At 48.8% G+C, this 25,368-nt stretch overlaps 9 protein-coding genes across 9 annotated transcripts; 5 read left to right on the top strand and 4 right to left on the bottom strand.

Moving 5' to 3' along the window:
• Positions 1–491: 491 nt before the first annotated feature.
• ARB_06577 (uncharacterized protein) lies at positions 492–1,814 on the bottom strand (the record flags this gene model as incomplete). The annotated part of the gene is made up of 2 exons (XM_003015405.1): positions 492–1,484; positions 1,596–1,814. The coding sequence occupies 2 exons, from the start codon at positions 1,812–1,814 to the stop codon at positions 492–494; spliced, it is 1,212 nt and encodes a 403-aa protein (XP_003015451.1).
• Positions 1,815–2,530: 716 nt separating this feature from the next.
• Positions 2,531–5,098, top strand: ARB_06578 (uncharacterized protein; the record flags this gene model as incomplete). The annotated part of the gene is made up of 4 exons (XM_003015406.1): positions 2,531–2,738; positions 2,807–2,994; positions 3,059–4,951; positions 5,012–5,098. 4 exons carry the CDS (start codon positions 2,531–2,533, stop codon positions 5,096–5,098), a joined length of 2,376 nt encoding a protein of 791 aa, XP_003015452.1.
• Positions 5,099–5,771: 673 nt separating this feature from the next.
• Positions 5,772–8,376, top strand: ARB_06579 (uncharacterized protein; the record flags this gene model as incomplete). Its single annotated transcript, XM_003015407.1, has 3 exons — positions 5,772–5,870; positions 6,031–8,001; positions 8,065–8,376. 3 exons carry the CDS (start codon positions 5,772–5,774, stop codon positions 8,374–8,376), a joined length of 2,382 nt encoding a protein of 793 aa, XP_003015453.1.
• Positions 8,377–9,307: 931 nt separating this feature from the next.
• On the bottom strand, positions 9,308–11,969 carry ARB_06580 (C2H2 transcription factor (Ace1), putative; the record flags this gene model as incomplete). Its single annotated transcript, XM_003015408.1, has 3 exons — positions 9,308–10,538; positions 10,596–10,871; positions 10,927–11,969. 3 exons carry the CDS (start codon positions 11,967–11,969, stop codon positions 9,308–9,310), a joined length of 2,550 nt encoding a protein of 849 aa, XP_003015454.1.
• Positions 11,970–14,417: 2,448 nt separating this feature from the next.
• On the bottom strand, positions 14,418–15,567 carry ARB_06581 (uncharacterized protein; the record flags this gene model as incomplete). The annotated part of the gene is made up of 2 exons (XM_003015409.1): positions 14,418–15,397; positions 15,513–15,567. 2 exons carry the CDS (start codon positions 15,565–15,567, stop codon positions 14,418–14,420), a joined length of 1,035 nt encoding a protein of 344 aa, XP_003015455.1.
• Positions 15,568–16,570: 1,003 nt separating this feature from the next.
• On the top strand, positions 16,571–16,927 carry ARB_06582 (uncharacterized protein; the record flags this gene model as incomplete). The annotated part of the gene is made up of 1 exon (XM_003015410.1): positions 16,571–16,927. The coding sequence occupies one exon, from the start codon at positions 16,571–16,573 to the stop codon at positions 16,925–16,927; it is 357 nt and encodes a 118-aa protein (XP_003015456.1).
• Positions 16,928–17,455: 528 nt separating this feature from the next.
• On the top strand, positions 17,456–21,853 carry ARB_06583 (uncharacterized protein; the record flags this gene model as incomplete). The annotated part of the gene is made up of 3 exons (XM_003015411.1): positions 17,456–17,648; positions 17,713–21,529; positions 21,592–21,853. The coding sequence occupies 3 exons, from the start codon at positions 17,456–17,458 to the stop codon at positions 21,851–21,853; spliced, it is 4,272 nt and encodes a 1,423-aa protein (XP_003015457.1).
• Positions 21,854–22,101: 248 nt separating this feature from the next.
• On the bottom strand, positions 22,102–23,133 carry ARB_06584 (tetratricopeptide repeat protein; the record flags this gene model as incomplete). The annotated part of the gene is made up of 1 exon (XM_003015412.1): positions 22,102–23,133. One exon carries the CDS (start codon positions 23,131–23,133, stop codon positions 22,102–22,104), a length of 1,032 nt encoding a protein of 343 aa, XP_003015458.1.
• A 615-nt stretch (positions 23,134–23,748) lies between these two features.
• Positions 23,749–25,177, top strand: ARB_06585 (uncharacterized protein; the record flags this gene model as incomplete). Its single annotated transcript, XM_003015413.1, has 4 exons — positions 23,749–23,970; positions 24,029–24,177; positions 24,241–24,368; positions 24,420–25,177. 4 exons carry the CDS (start codon positions 23,749–23,751, stop codon positions 25,175–25,177), a joined length of 1,257 nt encoding a protein of 418 aa, XP_003015459.1.
• Between the last annotated feature and the right edge of the window lie 191 nt (positions 25,178–25,368).

Genomic DNA, 25,368 nt, shown 5'->3' on the forward strand with positions numbered 1-25,368 from the left:
CCTAAAGGATATCCGCAATGTATACATGAGCTCTTTTCCTTTCGCCGGACCTTAGATCCTTCTGTTTATTAATATCTTTTAATGGAATATCACTGGCGCGGTTAGGGTGTTATCGGGGGTTCATTGTTGATAACTTCCGCTGTAACGCCTACCTTGGGTCTGATTCCATGTTCATCTTCGTCTCCTTTCTTGAGCGACGTTGTTGATGATTTTCTTCTTCTTCCGTTTGGACGACCGTTTCAGCCCACTTCCGCACGGATGCCTTTGCGGCCCAAATATACATAATGCTTATTAGCTTAATTTGACACCTGTCTACATTTTTTGCCATGATAAAAAGAACGTCGGCAACCCAAAGCACGTGTATCACTACCTGTTCTGTCGAAGCCCAACCTAACATAACGCCATGCTAATAAATAAGTTTGCATAAAGCATCCAGCATAACTTTTTTTCTCCATCTCTCGAAAGCAACACACTCAACACAATCAGACAAACTACTCTTTCTTCGGTCGCTTGTGACTTGTATTTTCATCTTCTGAAATCTCATCTGATTCCATACCTCCCATCTCTTCATCCTCATCCTCATCGTCGATACCCGCTCGTCGCTTGAGACCTTTCATCTTTCTAGTCTGCAAGTCACTCAAGTCCTGGCGACCAAGATGTACTCGTCCAATCTTATCGCCAATGCTGTCCATACCAATATTCTTCTTCGTCTTCTCCATATCCTGTGGCCTCTTCCCTTGTTTCATCGCCGTCTTCATAGTGTCCTCATCAGCTTCTCTGACTCTACCGATTCTAAAATCGAACTTTGGTCCAACTTCTTCTAGCTCCACGCGAGGCAACTTGTGACCGCTCCTCCTGGTTCGGATCTTGTACCATCGTAAATGGATGGCTGGAAAGGAGCTGTTGGTAGCTGAAAAACCACTGTCTTGAGGCTCCTCAGCAGCCACCATGAGAATGTACTGCAATCCCTCAACGTCTATTTTGTCGGTCTCTTCACCCTTGAAAATATCCAAAAACATGCTCTTGAGCATCTTGAAGACTCCAGAGGTCTCGTCGGCCCATACAGTTCCCGAGAAAAGAATCATGGGTTTCATACCCACACCAACATTTAGCTGGAAAGCAGATTTGGCATTCTTTTGTGCCGCAGCGTCGGCTTCCATCTCAGCTTGCGTTCCTAGCAGCAGCAGCTCGCACATGTCGAGCACCTTGGAGTCATATATACGTAGTATGGTAATGCAATTTGGCCGCTTCTTGTTGCTGCTGCCGTAAATAGCGATTCCACACTCGTTCTTGGTGGCTAGGAACTCAAGGCTCTCCGTGTTCTCGAAAGGGTGAATGTTCTCGTTCTTCTTGTGGAACAGCACAGAGTGAGGTTTTGTGAGCGAGTGGAAGGTTTTTAGTACTGTATGGAGCGGTAAAGGGCATTTTGGACCGTGGAGCAAGAGTGTTTGCTTCGGAGGCTCAATCACTTGCGGTTCTCTGGCCTTGAGGATGCGCCGCGTTCGCGCATTTCGTGGTGCCCTGATCAATGTTAGTATTCAAGTTATCAACAGAAACATAGTAACAAGAATGATTATGAAATTGGTTATGCTTACACTTCTCGCAACATTGTGTCGGTGAATTGTATTCAAATAGTCGAGAAAACGGCCTGTTCTATGCGCAGTTGAAGTGATAGGTCTTGTTCTTGTGAAGCGCCCTTTTTTCCTATCAAAAGCTTCCTCGGATTTTTGAATTTTGATGCCAAGATTTCGCCCATTAAACTTTTTGGCTTCCCGGGACTTTGGTTTATCCGTATCACGTGGAGATAAGATCATCAGATAAGAACTATCGATTGTCCGTCAATCTTCAGGCATCAAATAAAAAGAAGCACCTAAGTTAGAGAATTTGGCACAGGTAGATACCTAAAGAACAGAGTATACTCCGTACTGCTTATAGAAGTAGTAAAAGGTGGGTAAATTTATTGAAATTGTGGATTTTTTGAAGGAAACCTTACCAAGGCACAGGAGGTTGAAAAGAGTCGGTGACTTGTAGATTGGAGCCTAGCATACGGAATACGATGAAGCGAAATATGTAGTCCATGACCAAGTTGCAAGCTGAGTGCGTATAGATGTTGTTGTGACGTAGAGTCGTGTTTGCGTATTGATAGCAGTGTTTGTCGTGTCGACGCTGCCTGCGCCTCTGCGGCTGCGCCACACCTTCCCACGCCGCTTTTTCGAGTTTGCGTATCTGGTCCTTATCGGCCTCAGTACGCCGCCAGTCAACAATCAACGGACAAAACAACCGTCATTCTCACGTCTCTACATTACTTAGGCCTTGCAGGCTTCTTTTTTATCATTCTTTATCTTATAAACTAGTGACATCCTCCATTGCTACCTCTATATTCTCTGCGAGCTTCACTCTTTGACCCTCAGCTGGGAATATCACCCCATCACGAAGCCCGCTACAACCCAGCCCAACACTCCACCTCCAGCATCTACTTTACGATAGAACTACACTTACAGGCTTTCTACCTCGCGCGCGATATCATATCATGGCGTCTCTTAATCTCTCGACTAATGGACCGTCGATAACAAAGAGCTACCAGTCGGTAGTGAACGCTCCCGCTCCAACCGGTCCCGCGGCGGCTTCTCCAACATACGGATCATGGGCCTTGTTCTCAGTCACAACTCCCCTTGTAAACGCATTCCAACAAGGTGGTGCCCAGAAGGAGAGTGTACTCAAGGTCCAAAGCACAGGAGGTATGTCTACCTTCGCTATAGTGTTTTGCAGGGGTTTATTAGGACTCGACTGACAAGTTTCTTTATAGAGGGTGAACTAGTAGACCTGATCGAGGACTTCTCGGAAGGGAAAATACAATTCGGTTTTGTCAAAGTAAAAGACCCGAACACCAGCCTGCCGAAGCATGTCCTCATTGCTTGGTGTGGTGAGGGAGTCCCTGAGCGAACCAAGGGTTACTTCACTAGCCATCTAGCTGCCGTCGCCAAATTTCTGCAGGTGTGTGCGAAATTGCGTTCTGATTCCAAGCAAATCGACCATTATTTCTGACAGCGTTATTTAGGGATACCATGTTCAAGTCACTGCTCGTTCTGATCGTGATCTTACTCCAGAAAGTATTATTCAGAAGGTAGCCGACGCATCTGGTGCTAAATATTCCGGAGATGCCTCCGTTCCAGCCCCGGCTTCGACAAAACCACCAGTCGCCGCGAAGCCAGCCTTTAACCCTACCCGCACCGCTGGCTCGTTCAAACCTACAGTACGAGGTAACTTGCCCGGCCACGCAGCGAATGAGCCGGTCGACGAGGATGGATGGGGAGCAGATGCCCCTCCAGTTACCAGAACACAGCTTGAGAAAGTTGAGTCGGCATACAAACCTACCAAGGTTAATATGAAGGAATTGACTTCACAAAAGTCAGCTACCACTTCGGGACCTGCCGTAGAGCGAGAGGCACCGAGTGATGTAGTAAAGGGTGGATATCAACCTATTGGCAAAGTTGATATTGCGGCTATCAGAAGACAGGCAAAGGAATCTGGACAGAATGTTAACGACCGCCCAGAGATAGTTAAGGGAGCCTATCAACCTGTTGGAAAGGTAGACATTGCTGCTATCCGTGCCAAGGCTAAAGGTGATTCCCCAAGCACGATCTCACCCGCAGCCACCGGAGGCTCTGGTGGTAACGACGAACAGCCAAAGTCTCTTGCCGAACGCTCAGCGGCCTTCACTACTTCTGAAAGGTTGACCAGTCTACCCAAACCAAAGGTCACTCCTAAATTTGGCGCGGCAGCTTCTTTTGCTGGGACTAAAGCCCCACTTCCTGGTGGTTTTGAATCCAAGCCCCCAGTAGCTGCAGCCCCTGTTGGAATTGCCAGTCGAACTTTTGCTGACCAGGGAGGTAAAACCCCAGCCCAGCTTTGGGCCGAGAAGAAAGCCAAAGAAGGTGGTGTTGTTAGCCCACCCCCAGTCCCGGAAGCACAGCCAAAGGATACCCAAAAGAGCCAGGAAACAGGGTGGAAGAGTTCATACACCGGAAAATCATGGGCTCCAGTTCAGACAACAAAAACTGGCGCATCTGCTGGCCACGCAGAGGCTCCTGGTGCTCCAGAACAAGAGAAGCATGAGGAGCAACAAGAGGAACCCCAGACTGGCAATGTTGGTTCTATTCGAGACCGATTTCCTCATGCCGCTCCTATCGGTGTTGCAACCTATGAACGATCTGCTCCCTCCCCACCACCACTAGATACCAGCAACAAGCCGACTTCAGGCCGTGGTGTCCCCATTCCGGGACTGTCTCAACCACCACCAGCACCTGAACCAGCACATGAGGAAACTCAACGTGCGGTTCCACCTCCACCTCCACCCGCAGCTGAGCCGGAAGAGGAAGAACAGGAGGAAGCTCCAGGCTCTCCGATCCGGGTAGCAATGCCTGTTGGCCGCGGAGCAACACGCGATGAGCACCCTGCTGCTCCGGAGCAGCCCGCAGTGCCAGAAGTTACCCAGCATCAGGCCGTACATGAAGAAACACATGAGCCAGCAAAGGAAGAAGAGCAGACTTATACAGCCGCACCAGTGGCTGGTAGTGGTATTCAGGCTATCGCGCAGTACGATTACGAGAAGGCAGAGGACAACGAGATTGAATTGCGAGAAGGAGAGCGTATCACCAACATTGACATGGTTGACGAGGATTGGTGGCTTGGAGTCAACTCCAGCGGTGAAGCAGGACTCTTCCCTAGGAACTACGTCGAACTTGTCGAGGGCGAAGATGCCGCCGGAGGTGCTCCTCCAGCACCAGCTCAACCTGTCCATGAAGAACCCGCCGCTGCCGCCGCTCCTCCACCACCAGCTGCCCCTCCTGCCGCTGCCGCCGCACAGCACACTGCTACTGCTCTGTACGACTATGAGGCTGCTGAGGACAACGAACTCAGCTTCCCGGAAGATGCCAAAATCACCAATATCGTGAGTATTCCACTTGTATCTGCTGTTGGACGTGAGCTCCCCGCTAACTTTTTCTTGTAGGAATTCCCCGATGAGGACTGGTGGACAGGCGAGTACCAGGGTAAGGTCGGCTTGTTCCCGGCAAACTATGTCCAGCTCGACAGCTAAACGGCAGTATCATCCTCTTCGGCGTACATACATACCACTACTCACACAAGGGAGGACTCCTCCGGCAGTAACAGTTTTGGGCAGCGCCCGTCGCCTGCTTGCTTGGTTTGCCTGTTTTTCATTCAGTTTCTTGTCTGCTGGATTAGTTCTTGTAAATGAAAAAGCCACTAGAGCCTTATTCTTACATTTCCCTGCTTCTCGTCTCTATCTCCGTCTCTATCTTCTCCGATGTAGAACTATGTAATATACTATCAACTGCTTCTGCCTCGACTTTATCGCCCTCACGTGCCTCGGCTCGGAAGAAAGAACCTCCGCCTGCAAAAAGCCTAAACTCAAACAAGCAAAAAAAAAGGCAAAAAAGACGCCGCCATCGCGAAACAAAAAGTCAACGAAGCAGCATCAACACCTCTTCTTCCGCTGCCCCCAGCTGAAGCCCGCCTCTCCCCCAGCACCTCGAACTTCGCTCTTCTCGACGGACGTCTCCAGCTGCCTGTCGCTCTCCGCGACCCTTGCCGTTCTTTTTCCCTGCCCTGGTCTCTATGCCGGAGACGTTGGCGGTCGCCAGCTTTGTTTTGCCCTCCTATCACTTTCCCGGAAGCCCCTTGCGTTACCCGGCAACCTCAAATACAGTGCTTCCGCGCCATAACCCGGATACACGGTAGAGCTCGTCAAAATGACTTCCTTGGGCGACGACTTGCTTGTAACCGTCAACAAGCTCCAGGACTTGGTGTTCAATACCATTGGGAACGATTCCTTGGATTTGCCACAGATTGTACGTCTGCCTGAACAATATACAGGGACAACTGCCGAAGTGCCAGTTTTAGCCCAAGCTAAAACTTTGGTTGAATCACTCTTTACAATTATATGGAGTATAGAAGAAAAAGAATACTGGCTGACTTGGTACCTTTCTTGGGTCACCTTTTGTTGTATAGGTAGTCGTCGGCTCGCAATCGTCCGGAAAATCTTCAGTGCTTGAAAATATCGTTGGACGAGACTTCCTACCCAGAGGAAGCGGCATTGTTACTAGACGGCCCTTGATTCTCCAGCTCATCAACGTTCCCTCGGACAGTGACGACGAAAATGAACCACACACTGCCGGCAGTGTCCAACAACACGGAGAGTGGGGAGAATTTCACCACCAGCCTGGCCGGAAATACACCGATTTCGCACATATAAAACAAGAGATTGAGAACGAAACCGCGAGAATAGCGGGAAATAACAAGGGAATTAACCGTCAGCCGATAAACCTGAAGATCTTCTCCCCACATGTGCTTAATTTGACTCTCGTGGATCTTCCTGGCTTGACCAAAGTCCCGATTGGTGACCAGCCTTCCGATATCGAAAAGCAGACACGGACGTTGATTTCGGAATATATTGCCAAGCCAAACAGCATTATCCTTGCTGTATCTCCTGCGAACGTGGACATTGTCAACTCTGAAGCTTTGAAGCTCGCTCGTCATGTTGATCCTGTTGGCAAGCGAACTATTGGTGTGCTCACTAAGCTTGATCTTATGGACCATGGAACCAACGCAATGGATATCCTTACTGGCCGTGTCTACCCATTGAAGCTGGGTTTCATTGGAGTGGTTAACCGCTCTCAGCAGGATATCCAGGCAGGTAAATCTCTGGCAGAGGCATTGAAGTCCGAAGCTGAATTCTTCCGGCATCATCCTGCCTACCGCAACATGGCAAACCGATGCGGTACCCAGTTCCTTGCTAAGAGCTTGAATTCTACTCTCATGTCACATATCCGTGACCGTCTGCCTGATATCAAAGCCCGCCTCAATACGTTGATGGGGCAAACCCAGCAGGAGCTAGCCAGCTACGGAAACAAACAATTCAGTGGGCGAGAGCATCGTGGCTCCCTGATACTCCAGCTTATGACACGGTTTGCTTCCTCTTTTATATCATCCATTGACGGAACCTCCTCCGAGATATCAACAAAGGAATTATGCGGCGGAGCAAGGATTTACTACATCTTTAATTCCGTGTTTGGAAACTCCTTGGAGACAATTGACCCCACCCACAACCTCTCTGTCCTAGATATTAGAACCGCCATCCGCAATTCAACCGGTCCCAGACCCAGTCTTTTTGTTCCAGAGCTTGCGTTTGACCTGCTTGTGAAGCCTCAGATAAAACTCCTTGAAATACCCAGCCAGCGCTGCGTTGAGCTTGTTTATGAAGAACTTATTAAAATATGCCATACTTGTGGTTCAACCGAACTTTCTCGATTCCCAAGGCTGCAGGCGAAGCTGATCGAGGTCGTATCTGACCTTCTCAGAGAGCGCCTGGGCCCGTGCTCAAGCTATGTTGAATCTCTTATTTCTATCCAGCGTGCATACATCAACACCAACCACCCTAACTTCCTTGGTGCAGCTGCCGCCATGTCATCTGTCATTCAAAACAAACAGGAGAAAGAGAAACAGGCTGCTATTGCCGAAGAAAAGAAAAAGCGGGATAGACGGCGGCTGAAAGAGCTTGGGGCCGCGAATGGAGTCGCTACCCCTGATGAAGAGGATAATGTAGAAGAGAAACAACAGGCTCTTCCGGTCAGAGGACATTCCTCGAAGGCAGCCAGGACTGGATCACCACATACTGGACGCAATCCTGAATCCATATCCTCTGCTCTCAACGGCCTCCAGTCTGCCTCTCCCCCACGATTGGGAAGCCAGCACGGAAATGCCAAAGATTCGTTCTTAAACTACTTCTTCGGCAAAGACGGCCTGCCAGGCTCTACTCCTCCCCCAACATCCTCTGGCCTCTCGCGCCATGTCAGCCATGCAATGGAGCCTAGCTTCAGCCAGAGTTTCCGTCGAAATGAAGTCCGGTCTCCATCTATTCCTCACTTCCCTGCTCCTCAAGAGGAATACGCTCCAACCGAGTACGGTGATATGTCGTTAGCCGTAAGTTCCTAATAACCTTCTCCCCATCCCCCTTAGACTATAAATAATACTAACACCGAACAGAATGACAACGCCGAACCAGTCCTAACAGACCGTGAGGCCCTGGAGACGGAGCTCATCCGCCGCCTTATTTCATCTTACTTCAACATTGTCCGTGAGACAATAGCAGACCAAGTCCCCAAAGCCATCATGCACCTTCTCGTCAACCACAGCAAAGAAGTGGTTCAAAACCGCCTAGTCAGCGAACTTTACCGAGAAGATCTATTCCCTGAACTCCTTTACGAAGATGACGGCATCAAGGCTGAACGCGAGAAGTGCGAGAAGCTACTAGAAACCTATAAAGAGGCCGCGAAGATCGTGGGCGAGGTTTTGTAAATTATCTATCCACACGCTCTCTCTCTCTGTTTATTTTACCTCTCCTTATCTTGGTCTTTTAAGCTATGATTTATCCGCTTCCTTGTCTCGTATAACTAACGCACACCACTCTTTCCTCTCCTTTTTGGTCTTGATATGACTTTGTTTTGTTTTTGATTGACGCAAGTGATTCGTCCGCCGCTGATTGCCACATATCTTTTTCGATATTGTTTTATTACATCTCACAACTCTATAATAAACGAATCACACTACGTCGGGATTGAAGGATGAGGAGGTGTGAGTGGTTGATCTTCGTTCTCGGGGATTGACGTCTGCTGATTTGGTAGATGAAGAGAAGAGGTTGGGGTTGAAGTAAGGAGCCGTGATATATATATGGCTTTCATGTGGGAGGCGGTGGAGTTTATGTATACATGTAGTTATGTAAAATGGAAGATCCTTCTGAATGTTACGATGTTCTCTACGTATAGCTAGTCGTGCTACAGGTTACTTTAAAGGCTTTGAGAGTATCCTGGGTGCAGAAATGTCTTCATTGTTGTATATATTTTCTGGAGGTGTGAGAGGGGGTCCTAAAACTAACCAACAGCACCATTAAACCGATCATCCACTCTACCCAACCACCAACCACCAATCCCTCAAGTCATTCTTTCGTATGACGAGGAATCCAATCGCAAAGATCCGTCCAAACTAGACCAAAGGGGGAAGATAGGGGAGTGGGATAAGAATCAAAAAGACGGGGAAAAGTTACATACATGGAGGGTAATACAAGATGCCATTAAGGAAAATGAAAGGGAGAAAAAAGCACTAGCTTGGTTGAGAGTATGAGTGGGGAAGGTTTCATAACCACGTCCAAATAGGAGAAAAATATAAATATAGTCTTTGAATGGTGAGTATAGATCAGGGTAAGACGATATGGTATGTAGATTCGCCTTGCTTAGAAGGTGTCGTCCATTTCCATGATTGAGTCAATGTCAATCTCTCGAGAACCCAACTGCTGGGGCCAATTGGCATTATTCAACTGGTCATTGAGAGTGCCGAGGGGAGGAAACATGCTGGAAATATTCCAGCTCTCAGACTCGTTGCCACCAAGACCAGAGCACATATTATTGTTCTCGAATCCACTGAATAGAGTGAAGTCGCCTGTTTGCTTGCCAATGTCCATCTTCATGCAGTCAAAGCCGTCATCAAAGCCCTCGTCGCTTTCATACGAGGCAGGGGAGTAAAGCATAACATTACCGTGTCCGGCGGGAGAGATACTGGAGTTCTTGTCCAAGGCAGGAAGAGGAAGGCAGAGATTCTCAGGCTCAGGGAGGCAATTCATAGCTTGAGCTTCAATAGACTGCGCTGGACTAAGGAGCTGAAGGTTCATAGAGGTGTACTCATTCTCGGTGACGTCAAAGTGGAAGTCTAGGTCTGCATTGTTTCCAACAAGGTCTAATGGAGACTGAGCCTGGAACCCTGCAGCAAAGTTACCGGCGGGAGTAGAAGAAGCAGAAGGGAGGTTTGTGTCAAGCTGGGGTAGAGTATCGGATGGATCTGCAGCTTGGAGGTCCGCATAGAAGGCATTGAAGTCTTCGTGCATAGTGTTGTACTCGTTCAACGACGTAGAGTCAGGGAAGAGCATGAAGTCATCGTGATTAGTATTCTGCTGACCCACTTCGCTAGGTGAGTAGATACTAGGGCTTGGAGCCGGATACACGCCGGGGCTAGGAGTATACCCGACAGAGTCCTGAACACTGATGCTTGGAGACCTGTCGGAAGCAGTTTTCTCAAAAGGGGTAGACTGTTTCTCAGATGGAGACAGATATGGAGACATGGCCTGTGCACTAATAGGAGTAGGAATATCAACTGAGGGTGCTTGTGGGGTGCTGATGTTGGTTGTAGTTGGCGTTGGCTGAGGAGACAGTTGGTGGCTTGCCCTGCCATTGTTCTTGGATCGGACATACTTGTAGCCATGGAGCTTTTCCATGTGCTGTTTACAGTTACTCTGGCGCTTGGTGTCATAAGTACAGCCGGGGTAGAGGCATTTGTACTTCTTTGGGGACTTGGAATGTCTGTCATTCATATGACGATCCCTCTCCTTCTCAGTTGGCCACCCGAGTTGATAGTACTTGCATTTGGTATCAAGGCACTTCCATGGCCGAGTGTGCACTTTCTCGTGTTTGCTATTGTACAGTGTTAGTCATAATGCATACCATTAGTGGTAAGTAAAGGAGACTCACGTAAGATCGCAAGGGCGACGGAAGACCTTATCGCAGTGCTTGCACTTCTCATTAATGTTCATTGGTGGAGCATCCTTCTTGCGTCGCGCCATGGAACGCATGACACTCTCTTGATTCTCCATACTGGGAGCACGCTTCAAGCTTGGAACTTCTGGCTTCTGTTCAACAAAGGGCTCCCCGGTTTTCAAGGAGATAGCTTGCCCCTTCTTCTTCCTTACAAGTTCGGCTGGCCGGCCGGTACTTGCAAGACCACCCTCGAGAACAAGCTCCTCGCCACTATGAAAGTGTAAGCAACAAAATATGAATGAAAGAAAGTAGTCAGTATACATACGAAGAATAGTCAAGTTCGTCACGGTTAGACGAAGTAGCACGTCGCTCCCGGGAAGATCTGATCAGAGCAGCGTACTGGCGAATTTGCTCGACGAGGTCAAGGAAGTACCTGTTAGTGTAGGGACGGTCTGCTGGACGACGTTGGTCGTGGTCGTTGAGATATCCAACGGTTGTGTGCACACACTGAATGGTGAACTCGCAGAAGCTAAGATACGAAGACCTAGAGATGGTGTGATGGGGAGCCAAATAAAGCAGAGTTTTCTCTACGTCTCGAAGACAGGTAATCTCGCTGCTCTGAATACGCTGTGGTACAGATCTGACAAGGGAGTGGAAGTTCTTCAGGCGTTGTTCCTTGAGCAGTGGGAGAAGGATGTGACGCTGAATATGGCGTTTTCCCCCAGAGCTGAGGGTAGAACTAGACGAGACCACTGACTCACGAGCCTCGCGTTTCAAAATATCTGCAAGATAGTTAGTATTCAGCAAAGAAGATGCAACATTCCGGGTTATGTTATGCAACGAACCTTCACCAACGGAAGAGCCAACACCGCTATCAGAGAGCTCGGCACGGAGGTTCTCCTTTCCAGGGGGTCCAGTTTGTACTTGGTTCCTAAAAGACGAGTCGATTTCCATCAGGTTAGCAGAGGTGAGGCGTTTGCTGAGACCTCGGAGAGCCTTGAGGTTGCGTTTATCATCTTCGAGCGAGCTCTGTTTCGACAGTGACTTGTTCCCGGGACCAGTAGAGTTGCGCTCAATGCTGCCGAGCCAGCCAGCAACGCGGTTTTCCCTAGCAGCAGAAAGTTCCTGGAGAGTGTCCGGGCTAGTTGGAGAACGACGAAGCAAGGTTGGTAAATGGAGGACTGGGTCCCCTGGGGACGAAGGAGAGGCGGAGACATGGAATGTAGCTTCCTTCCTCAAAGTGGCATGGCGAACTGTATTTGAAGAGTTGCTGGGGGAGCGTCCATCACAATGGCCGGTGGAGAGACGGGGAAGGTTGGCATTCAAAAACGGTCGACGACGCGGACTTATACTGAGATCGGAGGACATACTGGGTGACTTTGTAGCGAGCAAGTCACAAAATCTGCACACCGACTCCAGTGAGCAAGGGCGGGTAGCTGAAAAAGGATAGTTCCATATGACTCACCAGCTGATTCTTTCGGAGGCCAGAACTAGACTGAATTATTTCTTGCTTGTTTGAGAGCGTGGAGACAGCCGGCTGCAGCCTTTATAGATCGAGGTCTCGCAGCAACGTTTGGCCAGTTTTCTTCTTCCACGCAGGCCACACAACGCTGACTTTGACTGTCGAGAGACGATGTTAGCGATGCTGTCCCCTAGTAGCCATGTCTTTAAAGTGCCATACTTACAGCATTCACTGAGGCCCGGAGTACAGAATTTAACGCCGATATGCCGTTTCCAGGCAACAAACACTCAAGGACGACTAGAGGAGTCAAACTTCAAGGTCGAAAGAAGTCGAGGAATCAGATAGCAGGAGATCCAGAGAGGCCTTGAGACCAAGTTGTCTTTAGCTGGTGACTGTGTCGAGGCAGCGAACTCCAGGAGAGCGTCGGCTCCTGTTGACGTGAGACGGCTGCTGCCTAGCTGGCTGCTGCCTAGCGGATCACCCGGATTAGATCAGCGGCCAAGCGACGAAGCCTCGGTGCTCGAGCTGGACTAGCGGAGAGACAGAGAGACACCAGCAGATGGAATGGCAACGGGTGTCCAGCGGACTGACTGAATTTCTGCTGTTTATGGGAGTGTGTGAAGGGGACGCAGAGCTGTGAAGGTGAAGTGGTTGATGGTGAAGGAAAGGCGGAGGACGAGAGGGAGGAAGATAAGAAGGAGAAAGAGAGTTTCCCTCGCGTGTTATTCGGTTTTGGCGGTTGCCTGATGGGAAAAGTGGGTCCTTCCTTCCCAAAACTCACTTTCGGCGTCTCGGCGCTGCGGCTCCGGGAAGGTTTCTTACTTAAGCGATGTTGCTATAAAAAGAAAAGAACAACAACGACAGCGACGACAACAGCGAGAAGACAACAGCGACAACGACAAGGAGAACAGAGAGGAGACCAGATTTGAAGAAGATGATATGAAGACTCGCTGGCGGCGGGCGGTGAGCTCGACTCCCAAAGGCGCTGCTCGGTGTTGCGGTGCGGCTGCGGATGTGATGCGGCGCGGCTGCGGATGTGATGCGGCAGAGACAACACAGCCACCGCAGTGGTAGCCTCATCCAGCCTAGCAACGCGAACAGCATTAATAACACGCACTCACAAACTAATTAAGACCGGGATTCGCGGGCTGTGGAGAACCAACTCGTTATCTCCGCCAACATGGAGAGGCCAACTTTCTCCTTCGCTGCTTCACCTTGTAACACAGCTGCATCCTTCGCCAGATTCTGGACGTCTCGTTGGCCCGGGAAACCAGTTGCACTTCCCCCTTCAGCCAACCAGCTTCTCGCTGCCCCGTGGGCGGGACGCACTTTGAGACAGCGCCTAGGCGTCATCGAGCAACCCTTGTCAGGGGGTCGGACAGTTGTAAACTCCGATCTCCTCCGTCTCCATCCATTTCTTGTTTGCGGCTCAAAAAAAGCCACTGACATGGGGGCTCGGCCTTTCACGAAGGTTCTCTCTCCAACAAAAGCAATTCTTCCCTGTCTGGTGAGTCACACCTGAATACTCCGTCCTCGAACTGAAATGGTTCTGGGAACAGATACGCAAGGGCAGTCAGGATGGGTGCATTCTTGACGTCGCTTCTCATAAAATAGCCCCTAGACGGAGGAGTATTTCACTCAAGAACCATAGGCTGCATGAAGGTATTACCTTCCGTCTCCATGCATCATAATTATCACGTCGGATACTCCGTAACGCCTTGGGAATTCGGTGCCTATGGCTTGAACTCGCGCATACAGCTAGAGAAATCAGTACTAATAAAGAAGTCCTCTACTTATTATATTCAGCAGAGATAACAGGTCATCTATATCAATTGGACAAAGTAGGTTTGGGATTATTCCACTGCCTGGGGTGTCCTGCTTCGACTCAGACATGAATTTGCTTCCTAAGACTGGGGTGGAGCAAAACCATTGTAGCTCGAACTGGTGCTCAAATCTCCAAATATGAAAGCTACTCCAGAATATCTGTGCACAGAAAATGCTGAAGCAGGAACACATCGGGATGAAATAAGTAATATACTCATTGATCCCCGTCATCAAAGCACCTCTTTGAACACCGCATCTTCACTTGCTTTTTCAAGTTGCCACAGAATAAAGGCGAGCATTATACGCAGAAAGATGCGAAGATTGTCCTCAATTTTGACATTAAATGGGCCCAGCTCTTGTATTTGGAGGAACGGGGATTTGCCGGTACCTCGTGTAGGGAGAACTGGCTGGGATCCCGGGCCGAAAATGTATTCCAGGTACGAAGTATCGTAGGTCCCGATACTAATGTGGAAGCCCAGATGGTCTTGAGCCACCATAAAGGTATGATACGTCCGATGCGTACTTTTCCACTATATCTTTGTCAGTAAGAATTGCCCAAATAAGAATAAGAGCGTAAAAGTATGGTGTAGTATCACCGTTGAGTCGCTTGCATGGCATTTCCAAATATATGCTGCATGCTCCATCGCTTGCTGTGCCAGGACAGGAGTGCCACTTCCCCTTCCCTTGCGTGGGGCACGTTTAACTTCAAATATCGCAGCTTCACGTGGCATACCAGCAACGGATAAGCTGAATGGGATACTCCCATCTACACGAGCCCGGAACTGCATACCGCCGTGTTGTAGAGAGGTTGGATGACTGGGAGGCCCAAATTGGTATGTAGTCTCAAAGGAGTTGGCCATACAGAGGGGCCTAGGACTCAGGCCCTGCACAAGGCTTGCTAAACCACCAAGTAGGGTAACTATAAAGTCTGCAACAAGTGTTTCTGTGGGTGTTCGACGTGGAGGTTCTTCTACTCCTTGAGCCGTTGTGGAAAACATTGGAGGGGGAGAATCTGGGATTGGCTGATCATCGCTATCTGCCATTTCGATATCCACCATGTCAAGCTCTTCAAAAGTCTGATATGTTGGGCTCTCTGGGTTATCCCGTGCCGCGTGCTGCATGGCATCATAGAATCGGCTTGCACGTGGAGCTCCAAACACCCTACGCTCTTCAATCGAAGTCTGGATTGACCTGTCTTCCAGCTGGTTGAACAGATTAGTGAGCAAACTGAATGGGCCGAGGCCCCCAGCAAGAGTACCAGAATACTTGGGCGGGGTGCTGATGGGGGTGTCCTCTGGAACACATAGAAGTTGAAACAGCGTCCCGAGCATATCAAGCCCGAGTAGGTTTCTTTCCATAAGTTTTATCGCGTCATTGATGTGGTCTTCATTGAAGAAATAATCTAGTTCTGTAATATATGCCGCAGCATACTTAGAGCCTTTCTTTTCGGGCCAAATAGGCCTGAGAGTGAGGAGTGCTTCCTTTGGAACTGTCGACGCAGAGAACTTCCCTGTTCACCACCAATGTTAGCCAGAGGATAAATCAGTTACGAGAGCGAGCTGCGAGAAAGGGAGCCGCTACCTTCCATGCACAGCTGCTCGAGGGTCCGATGTTGAAGGCCATACTTGTATATCGCGTCTCGCCACTCTGATATGTTTGCTGGAACTTGGTCGAGGCCATGAGCAGCCTGCTGCCACCGCGGAGCCGCCATTCTATAGCCAAACTTTCGCCTTTGCTTTGGGGTATATCACAGGCGGCACCGTTCTGACGGCAAGTTTAATCAAAATGATTGACCTAAAAGAGCGGGCCTACACCAGTGGCCAGCAGGTCAAAGTTATCTTTTGACACTCGAGAGGAAGAGAGATTCGAAGGCAGATGCCGGAGGAGGAGGAGGAGTAAATATAATAAGGCGGCAGCAGCCGCGGGGAGCTGACTAACAAACTTTAGGGTGGTGCCTGGAGAGTATTTATTACGTAATTAGTTCCTAAGTCTGGGGCGGCGGTGGGCCTATTTCACCTTCGACATACATACTTTAAATAATAACCAAACTACCTAACCACAGATACACGGTTATTTATCAATCTTCATCACCAAATATGTCGGAATCGGACGCGCAGACGGACACCGCACCATCCGAAATACTGCCGTTTAACCAGCCGGAGGCGGTCGCCGCGTTTCTGGGCCGTACGTTTCTCTGCTATATGACCTATGCGGACTCCTCCTTTCTATTTGACTGGCTGGAGAAGACACCCGATATCCGTCTGCGCTGCCGGAATACCACTGAGCAAGAAACTCTGTTCACAACGCCTCCAGAGCTCCTGAGGGCCATTCACACGTGCCAGAGGGTTACTGAACCAGACATATTTCCGGGCATTCCGTCCGACTGGGGGTTCGCCGGTCTCATGCAATTTGCCGTCCACCAAGTGCAGGAAACCGTGCAGGTAAAGTCTCGAGAGTAGGATACACCGTCTGCTTTCAACATCTGTTACCTCACTGACTTGGTGCTAGACTTTACGGTCCTTTATTTACCCAGCTATACTGTGAAAAGGTCCGCAATATACATGGGCTCGAGGTCCTCTGCCCTCATCAGAACCACTGGACTTTTATCATTCAGGATCACACATGTGCACGTGATATGAGACAGAAAGCAGATTGTCGTAATTATATCCTAAAGAGTGAAATAATGGCAGCCACCTCAATATTCTTTCACCAGATGAATGAAATGGTTTGGTCGTCTGAAAAGAACCGTTATACATCCAAGCCGAGATACAAGGGTGGTTTATTGACTGTACGTTTACCTTGCCGTTTTATAAACGCTTTATCTGACAACAACCCCAAGGCTACTGTAGTGACATTTACACGTGGCAAAGTACGCGTCGTCCAAGCAACTATCAGACCGTCGGAAAAACATCCAACCCTCGACCTTAACCTAAGAGCTAAATACACTCTCACAAAGGCAGGGTACGACCAAAATGTCGCCTTTGACGTTCTGAAATGGATTCTCGATCCACCACAGGCAGAGCTTGAGACGGAGCCCTAGTCCACGGAGACGGTCAACAAATTTCCCGAGAGTGTGAAAGAATATGAGCTCCCGAGTGTGGGGTTGTTTATTTGGCTGTGGCTTCCTAGTCTCTGTGATTGTATCTCTCAGAGCCTAGTTATCGAGCTGGTTATTTATAATTAATTTCTTTAGTCGCTTCACTAAAGAGCTGTATTAAAGTATTAGTAGAATATGAGGATTACACTAAGGTTAAAACGGTGTTATTCCACTCCACGTGAGGATTACTACCTGCAGTTTATACTCCAGCGGCCCCCGTGTAGTACATGTGCAAAAACTTAGTTAGCGCCGGCGTCGGCTGGCGCTTCCCCAGATTGGACCTCGGCATCTCGACGAGCTTCTTGCTTTGCGGGCCAACGTGAACATTTTCTGAACAAACAACAATTACGACAACCACCGCGCTGTTCAGTTTTGCGTCTCCCTTCACCTTTCTCGCTTCATTAGCGGAATACATCTGTTCTTTACATGGAGGTCGTCTAAGCTGACGATTGTGGTTAAATTGAAATTGTCATGACTTCAAATGGCTCCCAGGTCGCGGCGGACGACCACCAGCGTCGCCGCCGGAAGGAAGCTCTACGCCAACGGAAAAACAACAAGGGACCTATATCTTCTCGATTGATGCTTGATATTCGTCTAAAAGGCGAAGTCGGGGTTATTTCAGATGAGCTACTGGTAGACTTGTTTCCCCGTCGAGGCTCTCATGGTAAGATTTGCTCCTCATCAACCACTGAAGCGAAAATGCCCCCTGACATACACCCTTGATTTAGATGTCGAACTCTTCCCTGAGATAATCTATGTCGCCTTGGCCCCCTGGGTGCCTAACTTCACAACCGTTGAAGATGTTCAGTGGACTATTGTCCCAGTCCACACGCAGGCCAGCGAAAAGGCGAAAGCTTCCTTCATCTCAGGCGCTGCGATTCACTTCCCTGTTGCCGCCAGCTCAATTCAACCTTTCATTCAAGTGCTGCAAGGCAGCGATCCCTCCCGGTCCTCCTTCCTGCTAGCCCAGCGTGGAATTGAGATTCATATCGTTGATGTCACGCCACTACATTTGGACACTGTATACGTTACGGTAGAGCGAAATTTGCTACGAGATATTGATGAGATACAGGGCAAGTTCGGAGGAGGCTTCGGTACAAAGCCGCGTATGTCCCAGGGCTTATGGCCGAAAGGAAAAGGGTCGGCTTCGTCTCATGATCGTACGATATCCAAGGGGGGGAAACATTCTGCCACGCAGAGAGATGAGCGGTTGATGGAGGCTATACGCAGAGGGCTAGCTGAACGAGATATTTTGCATAACGGCGATATAATCCCTCTTCCTTTGCCTTCGCATCCCATTACGCATGCTCCACCCCCGCCGGCAAGGATTTCATTCTGCGAACCTGTCGCTCAGGGACGGCTGATACCAAAAACCAAGATTGTGCTATTACAGGCGCGATCAGCACGGAAACCGCAATCTAAATCTTTATCAACCTCTAGCCCTACTCAGCTTAAACGAGTTACTGAAGATGATACCGAAGACACGTCGAATGATATGTTTTACTCTGCTGGAGAAGAAAAGGGGCTAGAGGAAGGCACTGATGAAGGCACCGATGCTGAGAGCCCATCGCCTCCTGGTGAATCTGATACGGAGGCTTCGACGGAGAGTCGTAGTGAGGCAGAAGGTTCAGAAGATTCAGATGATTCCGACGATTCTTTGGAAGATATGATTTCTCTCGCTGCCCCAGAACTACCACAGCAGCAATCTGGAGCAATGTCTGCCTTCTCCTCTGCCACTCCTAGACTCGGTGGAAGGTCCCTTGGAATACACTCCCCGGGCTCTGTGTTTTCCAGCTTTACATCCAATACTGCTCGTCAGGGCAGACACTCCGGCAAAACATTCAAGGCTGAATGTCTCCTCGACCACATACCCAATGAGCTCCTCCATCCAAAACCCCGAGAAGAGGATGACCCTGATGCATTCATCTTTGTTGATGTGCACACCCTTGTCAAGATAGGGTGCTTCTCTGGCGACTGGGTTCGTGTGGCTCCGACAGAGGAACCTCAACGAAATATGCTATCCTCCTTAGCTTTTAGCGGTCTCAACGGCTTAATGGGAAGCACTGAAGAACCCGAGAACTGGCGTGTCGCAAGGGTTTACGGTGTTACGGGCCTATCTCCTCCAAAAATCAGGTATGCAATGAACAAGTCGGCAGAAAGATCGTCTAGCATCTCACAGATCCCTCCCCATGGTCTCACTCCAACGGTCCTTTTACCTCCACTTCTCCTGCATAACCTGCAGAGCCCTAGCTACGTAAAACTTTCTCCCTTGTCCCTTGGCCCAGCTCAACACGGCCCTTCGAAACTGGGACTAGCAGCCTCCCGTGGTAGCAGTGTGCCCAAAGCACCTCCTACGGCCAAAGAAGTCACTCTGTTAAAAATATCTACGCCTCTATCTCTAGACAGAGCACTTCAGCCCGCCATATTTGCTGCTCTTAAGCATCATTTCGAATCGAAACGGCGGCTGGTAAAAGCCGGGGATATGATTGGAATTAGTATAGATGAGGGACTTGGAAGGACTGTTTTCTCTGCGACCAAGAGCGCAGATGCTGTCGGCCAGGAGGATGAATTACCTTCCCAGCTAGCCCTTTCTTCGGGTAAACCTAGTCATTCCAGCAAGGTTGGCGTGGCTTGGTTCCGTGTCAGCCATGTCACAGCTCCTATGACCAGCACAGAGCCAGACGGTGCCCCTGACCATGAATTGTGGGGCGGAGTGGCAGCTATTGATACTCTCAATACCCGAATGGTGCAAGCAGGAAGTGAAATTGGAACCGTTCCCGGAACTCTAAAGAACACATGGGAGTACTGGCTCTCCGTCAAATCGGCGCCACAGCCGAGTATAGAGCAGAGTGCCACTCCATGGCTGCAGGCGGACTCCCCTGCAGTTTTTATATCTCCAATTCAGAGGCGTGTGAGAGAGCTGATAGCCGCTGCTACAAGCCCAAGAGCCATACAACTGGGACTAAAGCCAGTTGTTATCCTTCTCACCTCTACGCAGAGAAATATTGGCAAGTCAACAGTTGCACGTCGAGCATGCGCTGATATAGGTCTTCACACTTTCACCATTGATTCATATGACATTCTCAGCGAAGGAGGGGCAAATGGGGGAGATATGAAAACAGAGGCATATCTGAAGGCGAGAGCAGATAGAGCGTTTGCCTGCGGTTCTGCTTGCACTGCTCTGTTGATAGAGCACATTGAAGTGTTGACGGCTGATAGAATTGTTACATCCTTAAAAGAAATTGTTTCAAGTTCTCGAGTTGTCATTGCCACGACCACCGACGTGGAAAAGGTTCCCGAAGGGATTAGAAGTCTCTTCACGCACGAGCTTGAAATGACGGCCCCCGAAGAGAAGGAAAGAGAAGGTATTCTTAGAAATGCGGTGGCTGATTTAGCCTTGCGACTATCTCCCAATGTTGATTTAGCTTCGGTAGCTGTTAAGACAGCCGCACTTGTTGCTGGAGACTTAGTCGACGTTGTTGAAAGAGCTGTGGCTGAACGGACTTTACGGCTAGAGAAGCTCGCAGATTCCGCCGCGCCTCCTGACGCAAAGTCAAATGTCAGTGTCCGAGATGTTCAAATCGCAGGTGGTGATGCTACTAGATCTGTGACCAAGGCTGATTTTGATGCTGCCGTCGACGCTGCACGAAAAAACTTTGCCGATTCCATCGGGGCTCCAAAGATCCCCAACGTTACCTGGGACGATGTCGGTGGACTTAGCAATGTGAAGGATGCTGTCATGGAAACTATCCAACTTCCACTTGAACGGCCGGAACTCTTTGCGAAGGGTATGAAAAAGCGAAGCGGTATCCTATTCTATGGCCCTCCGGGAACAGGGAAAACATTGCTTGCAAAGGCAATTGCTACGGAATTTTCTCTCAACTTCTTTTCCGTCAAAGGCCCTGAGTTATTGAACATGTACATTGGAGAGTCCGAAGCGAATGTCCGTAGGGTTTTCCAACGCGCTCGAGATGCACGACCATGCGTTGTCTTCTTCGACGAACTGGACTCTGTGGCACCCAAGCGTGGTAACCAAGGAGACAGTGGTGGTGTCATGGACAGAATTGTCAGCCAGCTTCTTGCAGAACTTGATGGTATGAGTGGTGGTGATGAGAATGGGGGCGGAGTCTTCGTTATTGGTGCTACCAACCGCCCTGACCTATTAGATGCAGCCTTACTACGACCCGGCAGATTTGATAAGATGCTCTACCTTGGTGTTTCGGATACCCATGATAAGCAACTTACTATTCTAGAAGCTCTGACTCGCAAGTTTAACCTGCATCCGGACCTTTCGCTGAAGAGAGTTGCAGAACTCTTGCCGTTCACTTATACTGGTGCCGACTTGTACGCACTCTGCTCGGATGCCATGCTCAAGGCAATCACTCGGCAAGCTACTGCCGTGGATGAAAGAATAAAAGCTCTCCCTAATGGACCAGTTACAACAGCATACTTCTTTGATCACCTTGCCACTCCTGAAGATACTGCTGTAATGGTCACGGAGCAAGATTTCACTGAAGCGAAGAATGAGCTGGTTCCTAGTGTTAGGTATGATTCTCTCTTCTATTGGTAATTTAATTCTATCTTGCGATTGCTAACTACTTGAACAGCGCGAAAGAGCTTGAACATTTCGAACGAGTGCGGAAGACATTTGAGACTGTTGACACCAAGAAGTCATCCCTTTCTAGCGAGCAGAAGGCAATCGAGGATGTGCCTAGAGATGATGTGGATATCACAGCGGATGGCTCCCTGACAATAGGCGAAGCCCTCAACGCTTCCAACAAACCGACCGGAGATGCCAAGGATACCGGAGAAGACGATGACTACATAGTCAGAACTGATCATTTAGCCAGCACTGAGTCATCAAAATAATTGAGCTCAATTCTTTACCAGCGATTTTCAAGACACATTTATCCAATATGTGCTATAGATTTTTTTGTATAATAGCCAGACGATATATCTGAGTCTACTTTTATAGTGGAATGACCAAACATAACTTGTTACTCTTGGTTATGGCCTTAAAATGCTAAGAATAACAGATATCTCTTCCGTAAATAACCAGAACCATCAACATTCGACATGAACCGAGACTTATATAAGAAATGGCATGCCAACGTCAACTAAAATATTGAAGCTCGAGTCATCCCGAGCTTTTCACATACGTAGTCCAAATTGCCCGACGCGGCTTGAGTTTGCGGGTGGTTTGGTCCCAATTTTTTCATATTCCAGTTGACCGATTTCTGCATAAGAGGAACGGCATCCTCCAGTCGGCCAGCATGGAAATATGCCACGCTTAAGTTGTTCATAGCGGCAATGGTATCAGAATGCTCTTCACCAGGGCCTTGTCGTTGCATTTCCACTATTCCTTCCAGGAGTTTGATCCCTTTAGACTCCCACGTCCCTCCGGGCGTTTCCTCGGCATTGGCTTGGTTGAGACGCCCATACGTGCTTGCCAGGTTCAGGCTGCATTTGATGGTTGTCTGATTAGAAGGGCCAAGATGAGTCCTTGCAGCTTCCACGGCTTTCTCCTGGAGAGCTACAGCCTCCTGGAGTTTATCCAAGGCACCATAATCTCTCCCTAATAGGTCCATCGTCATGATGGTCTGAAAATGTTCAGGGCCAAGAGTCTTTGTCCGGAGATCCAATGCACGTTGGTGCAAGTCCAGAGCAGCCTGGTAATCTTTATTGTTAAAGTAGCTGTTGGCCAGGTTGTGCATGCTGGTCTGCGTAGTTTGGGAGTCCTCGCCCTTGATGCGAAGCATAATTTCCAAGGCTTTTTTGTCAAGCTCGAGTGACTGATCATATTCACCTTGTGCTTTCAGGTCAATTGCAAGATTATTCAGGCTTGCTACCGTGTCTTCATGGTCATCTCCGAGGATTTGCTGTCGCACCGAGAGGATGTACCTGTCGAGTGCTTCGGCATCCTTGTGGCGACTCACTTGTCGGTAGAGGTATGCAAGGCCACTTTTTGCACTAAGATCATCGCCATAGTGTTCTTCAGCGTATTTGACTGCTCGCTCCTGTGCTTCGCATGCCTTATCCCACTCTTCAGCGTCCCCGAGCTCTTCAGCTTCAAGCAGGATTGTCCAGTACTCCTCGGCATCCTCATCATCCCGAGGTCCAAAGTAGTTTTTCTTCGTGTCAACTGACATGGTAACTAACTAGTTAACTCGAGAATCAATTCCACCTGTCCGTTGATTGGGAAAAGAGACGATGAAGGAGATGCCGAAGGAATCTGGGGTTAAGCAGTCCGGTAAATAACTAATCAGGTATACGACCTGCCCCCTTAGTTAACCCCTCAGTCGACGATCTCGAGCCATCCATGTTCCTTGCTTTGGTGGGATGCAAGCTTTCCTCAGCCACTGCAGGACGTTCCACATGCCACCGCAGGCCCTCGAGTCCAACCTCGTTTCTGCGCCTGCGCCTCAACTGTGTCGCTGTCAAAAAGGGGCTTGGATGTTTCGACGTTGAAAAGCGTCAGTTCTATTGGATGTTGGAAGAAGAATGGCTAGTTATTACCTAAGCATGCGTCTAATTTAAATTAGCCGCAACCACCTCGAAGTTGCAAAACTGCAGGACGAACAGAATAATAATACAGAAGGCGATGTGCATGCATGTTCTGGTACCTTGTGAGATAATATACGTGTCATAGATGGGCCTATGTCTGATACTTATCTCCTATCACATTAGACGGTTCTGAGCTATCATTTAGGGGTGGCTCGCCCAGACACACTGCGCGCCTTCGCCGCCAGCAGGCTCCAGCTACCATGGATTCCATGCTCAACTTCCGCTCGCCATTCTCCTGGTTCTCGTCAGCGGGGAAGGATGATGGAAATTCACCAAGCGTTGAAATAAAGCCTATCCAAGTTCACGATATCGAATCTGCGGAAGAGAAGCCTGGCAGGCGGCTACGGCAACTTCTAAAATTAAACCACGCAACTAATGCTATCCTATATAACAATCTCTCATTCTTCAATCATATACCTCACGTAAGCTACTACGTATTGCCAGTTGTCAAAATACTCCTTCACTAATGCCAGTCCTTAGCTCCTTTCTACCGCCTATTTGCTGGGTGGAAGCTCGGATCACCTGGACCGTCTCTATGAAGCCGAATCCAAGGAACAAGAGCCCTGGAGCGCTTCACCTAGTGAGATTGGCCAGGCAGAAGACTGGAGATTAGCTTTGGGCAAGAGAGAGTAAGATCTACTTGAGATACCAAGGATCTAGCCAGGAGACCACTCTACTAACCTAATCAATAGGTTTCAGAGAGCTTATGTGGATTTTTTTGAAGATGAGCTGTCTCGCATGGGATATGATTGGAATGCTGTAGTATTACAGTACCTTTGTTCTGAAGAAAAGCCATTAATAAACTCTTTGATTGCTGGCTGTAAGTGTTACTCTATATACTTTATCTAAAATTGCTAACTCATTGCTACAGTCGGCCATCCGCTTATACATCTTGGATACGCATTCGAAGTATCCAGCCGAGAGGTTGCTATGGAATCACTCGCAATGGTTTCATGCTGCTACGACGATGTTCACAAGCTCTTTGACGAACCATCGGATCTTCAGAAAAGCATGGCCCCGAAATATACCACTAGTTCACCTTTTGAAGTTCTAAATAAAATCCATAGAGATAAGCAGTTCGACGGGATTTTTAGAAGCCCAGGAGCTAATAATGTTGAGGTACTTTTGAAAACACACCAGGAGTTGATACTTGAGCATTGGATGGCATGGGTTCCTCAAGATGCAAACTTAACAGAACAGTTACATGCCATGCAGCGGCTTGCAACAACATTGATGGCGACTCGTCACAACGGAAAGCAGCATGATTTTTTCTTTGACCATCTTCTGACTACGACCCATGCGCTGCGTGTCATTATACCACTGGTCCCAAAAAAATTTCATGGCCCTTTACTCCGTCAGTGGTTTTTATTGGCAGTGGCCATTTATATAGCCCAGCTCCGACCGAAAATAGATGCTAAAGATATAGAATGCTACAGCATTGATGGGAAAGATTGGGCCTGGGTCGATAAACAGGCTCTAACCCAGGAGATGGCGATTTCACCTCATTATATAAAGCCTCTAAGAACGCTCAAGGAGGCGGCTAAGACCTGGGGCGATGAGGAAGGGTTTTTTCTCCGGGCTGCAGTGAAGTTTATTGAAACATTTGATGGCTTTGGTGGCCTTGGATGAACCATGGGTGTAGAATCTGAGTTGAACCTGGCCCCAGGTTGTGGTACTCAATGTTCAAAATTACACTCCATAATAATAATTTTGGCTAGTTAGTAGTATTTGATAGCAGTAGGTCAGCTTTTATATAAGCCATCGCATAATGCCGTAATATATCAGAGTACACAGTACCGATTAAGTGGTCTATTAAAGTC

Source organism: Trichophyton benhamiae, assembly GCF_000151125.1.
Source record: "Trichophyton benhamiae CBS 112371 chromosome Unknown contig01535.1, whole genome shotgun sequence".
Classification (NCBI taxonomy): Eukaryota; Fungi; Ascomycota; class Eurotiomycetes; order Onygenales; family Arthrodermataceae; genus Trichophyton; species Trichophyton benhamiae.